The 4,132-nt window shown below is 39.4% G+C and overlaps 1 protein-coding gene across 2 annotated transcripts in view; it reads left to right on the top strand.

Moving 5' to 3' along the window:
* The window catches only part of Heatr5a (HEAT repeat containing 5A), an 86,665-nt gene that overhangs the window by 14,250 nt on the left and 68,283 nt on the right, over positions 1-4,132 (top strand). For both annotated transcript variants that reach the window (XM_021202178.2, XM_029540827.1), the window contains exons 9-10: positions 284-534; positions 2,586-2,697. In XM_021202178.2, coding sequence (XP_021057837.1) covers positions 284-534; positions 2,586-2,697 — 363 coding nt within the window. The remainder of the gene's footprint in view (positions 1-283; positions 535-2,585; positions 2,698-4,132) is intronic.

Here is a 4,132-nt window from a genome sequence, read left to right as displayed (position 1 = left end):
GTTCCAGGACAGCCAAGGCTACACAGAGAAACCCTGTCTCGAAAACAACAACAACAAGTTCATTTTCATGAGATAATACTAGAAGAGATCTCTACGTTGAAAACCAAAAAAAAAAAAACAAAAAAAACAATTTAGTTACATCTCACTTCTTCCATTGTAATTTGGCTTTTCGTAGAAGTAGTATATTTTATATGCAGGTGGCTGTCCATTCTTTTGACTGTCTTCTGGCTGAAATGAGTTCTGTCAGTACACATAAGCCGTTTGCTTTACTCTGTCCTTGCAGGCCTTTTGGACAGTGTCATCTCAGTGGTTCTGCACCCTAGCATTGCTGTTCGACTGGCTGCAGCCTGGTGCTTGCACTGCATTGCGGTGGCCTTGCCTTCTTATCTGACACCTCTCTTAGATCGGTGCCTAGAACGGCTCGCGACACTCAAGTCTTCACCAGAAGCAGTGACTGGCTTTAGTTTTGCTGTGGCAGCCTTGCTCGGTGCAGTGACACACTGTCCTTTGGGAATTCCTCATGGAAAGGGCAAGGTAATGATTTCATTTTCTGTGATGTTCATGTTTTTTGTGAAATGGGTTGCTGGTGGTATGCCACCCAGTGAAAGCCCTGTGGGACCACAGCATGGCTCCTGAGGATTCTTTGTGTGTTGAACACTAGCTGCACAGTCTCTGAGAAATGATAGTTGTCCTCACTTTTCTCAAGGAGTGCTTCCTGGGCTAGACCGCATGACTCACAGATGGAGTCATGTTTAGTGTGCTTTGACTCCAATACTGGGTGGGGAAAGGTACTTCCTGTGCTTTTCCTAGTAGGCTTTCTATAGGATATCAGAATTTGCAGGGTATCTAGCCTTGCCATGTAAGTCTACTTAAAATCACACTGCATACTCTGGTTTCTCCTTATAGTACATACATTTTTTGCCTTTTAAAATACTATTATAATCTTGGCTGCAGTCTGCCTTTAAGCCCATTTCTTTGAGGGTCAGGAGTTGGAGAGTGGCCTGGACTACTTAGTAGAACTCTGTGCCAAAAAAAAAAAAAAAAGCCGGGTGTGGTGGCGCACACCTTTAATCCCAGCACTTGGGAGGCAGAGGCAGGCGGATTTCTGAGTTCGAGGCCAGCCTGGTCTACANAGTGAGNTCCAGGACAGCCAGGGCTACACAGAGAAACCCTGTCTCGAAAAACCAAAAAAAAGAAAAAAAGAAAGTTAAATAAAGGCCCATATGTTAAGATGAAATTATCACTATGAACTCAATTTTATTTCTTTCAAAATAAATACTACAGCCTCATTCTTTCTACTAAAAATGACTAGAAGCAATAATTAACCAGTGATAGAGAATATCCTAGTGATGACCCTGAGACTCTAAATGCCTTTCCCTATTTCCCCCCAAAAGAAATCAGGGTTCAATCAAGGAGTTATATGTACAACTTTATAATATATCCTCTACAAAAATGTCAAAAATTCAAATATCTTTATATTGTCAGTGTTGTAATAAACTGATTAACAAGTTGAGGAAGTCCCTTGGTTTTGTTTGCTTGCTTGTTTTAATCTTACTTGTATGAGTATTTTGCCTGAGTGTATGTATGTATGTGTACTTCATACATGCCTGGTGCCCACGGAGGTCAGAAAAGGGTATTGGATCCCATGAAACTGGAATAACGATAATTGTGAGCCACCATGTGAGTGCTGAGAACTGAACATGCATCCTCTACAAGAGCAGCAGGTGCTCTTAACTGCTGAACCATTTCTCCTTCCCTGCCACCCTTTCAGTTATAATCAGAGTTAACTGTGTGTGCATTAAGTTTGTCCTCACCTCTCATTAATTCTGACCCCTCACATGTGAAGTTTCATCTGAGAAGATGCCTTCTTGTCCTGATGTGACTCTCCTGATTGTTTCATTCTTTCTTTTTCTGAGTGTCACCTGTTAACTCTGTAAGCTGCGGTTAGCAGCGCTGCCTCCTTTAGGAACTGTCTCTGCAGCTCCTACACCCTGTCATCTATCCAGAGGTGATTGGTGATACCTGCTTTCTCAGATTCAATGCATTCCTCCTGGCCTTTGAACTCTATAAACACAGGATACATACATTTGAATTGCCTGGTTATTTCTCTGTCGTTTACACCATCTATTTGAGAGACTTTTAAAATGTAACATATTACAGAATCCAGCTTCACTGCTTTTGGGAAGACCATTATGAACCCTTAAGGTTTGTATATAGAATTTTATAAAGGGAAACTTCAATAATGAAACTTTTTCTGGTGATTACTGACCTAAAAGGTAATTGCTTAAAGCAAAGTAAATAAAATCTGGACAGCTACAATTTGAATAACCTTACAGTGTTGTCACTTGTGCTTCATAAAGAATTGTGCCTGTCTGTGTACCTTTTAATCATCTGGTTTTTAACCTTGAAAACTTAATTGTTTATAGTTTCTTGTACGATATCATCCTATCACATAACCCAAATAATTGGTCACGGTTGTAATTTACTATATGTAAGAACAAGTCTTCCAAGAGATTGTAATTAGTTTCTTCCACCTGGCTTAATTTGTAATCTGATTTTTATTGCTTTGTTCTATACACATACAGATTATCATGACATTAGCAGAAGATTTGCTGTGTTCCGCTGCTCAAAACAGCCGCCTGTCACTTCAGCGCACACAAGCAGGATGGCTGTTGGTTGCTGCTCTCATGACACTAGGTACAGTTCCTTGGAGGGTTTCCATAATATCAAAATAATTGTGTTTCTGGATCAAAAGGTTGCTGTTGGTGTGTATCAGAATTTAAATGACCACTAAAACATTTTTCTTATATTGGCTTTATGAAGATATCTTGGCAGGGCAAGCCTTTGCCCCTGGTACCCAGGAGGCAGAGACAGACAGCTCTCTCTGAGTTCAAGGGCAGCCATGGCTGTCTCAAAGAACACCACCAAAAGATACCCTGACACAGACCAGTCACTTCAGCCCAGAAGTTCAACATCAACCTGGGTGACATAGGGTGATCTTGTCTCCAACGAACAAGAAACCAAGTGAACATTTATTAACTTTACTCCCTAAGTGGACTTGCAGGTATCTGCTGGTTTCTCTTCTAAACTAATTTATAAGCCATAAGTAGGATAAATACATTTGATCATTTTTTTAGCTTAAAAATCATTCAGACATGTCCTAAAATCATTCATGTCCGTCTTTATAAGTTTTCTGCAGTTATAAGTATAGGCAAGGAACCCTCTCATGGCCTTACAAATCCGCCTCTGTAGCTGTTTTTAGTGAGGTTCTATGCAGTATTAAAAGGAAATGGAACTTACTTAAGTTCTGTTTATTAAAAAAAAAATCAGTAATTGTTTTGTAGGCATGGCTACTTATATCCAGTAACTATGAGACTTTAAATATTACTACTTTATCACAATTGTATTTTAAGTATCTTCTATGAGTTAGTAGAAGAATATGAAACAACTGGTAAATTTAGGTAACAAGTCATTGTGGATAGAAAGTAATTTGATATAAAAAGTTTACATAAGTGATCTTTAGGGAAGAACAACGCTAATATTTTTAAGGTTATTAAAGAGGCTTACTAGATTAAAGAATTTATTGAATCAGGTTCACCTGGCTTGGTATGTAATATGGGCTTATTTTGTTTTGTTATTTTATTTTGTTTGAGGCAGAGACAGGCGGATTTCTGAGTTAGAGGCCAGCCTGGTCTACAAAGTGAGTTCCAGGGCAGTCAAGGCTACACAGAGAAACCCTGTCTTGAAAAACCAAATAAATAAATAAATAAATAAATAAATAAATAAATAAAAGAAGGTTAAGGCCGAGCCAGAGTGATAGCCCAGAGGGTAAGGGCCCTTGCCACTGAGTCGGATGACCTGACGTCCATCTCTGAAACTCACATGGTAGAAGAGAGCTGGGACTAGACAAGGCTGCCCACTTTCTCCCTACCTATTCAATATAGTGCTTAAAGTCCTAGCCAGAGCAATCCGACAACAAAAGGAGATCAAGGGGATACAAATTGGTAAGGAAGAAGTCAAAATATCATTTTTTGCAGATGATATAATGGTATACATAAGTGACCCTAAAAAGTCCACCAGAGAACTCCTAAACCTGATAAACAGCTTCAGTGCTGTAGCTGGATATAAAATT

The sequence above is a fragment of the Mus pahari genome, chromosome 7, assembly GCF_900095145.1.
Source record: "Mus pahari chromosome 7, PAHARI_EIJ_v1.1, whole genome shotgun sequence".
Lineage (NCBI taxonomy): Eukaryota > Metazoa > Chordata > Mammalia > Rodentia > Muridae > Mus > Mus pahari.
The sequence above is the reverse complement of the archived record's forward strand: the minus strand, read 5'-3'. Positions and strand labels throughout refer to the sequence as shown.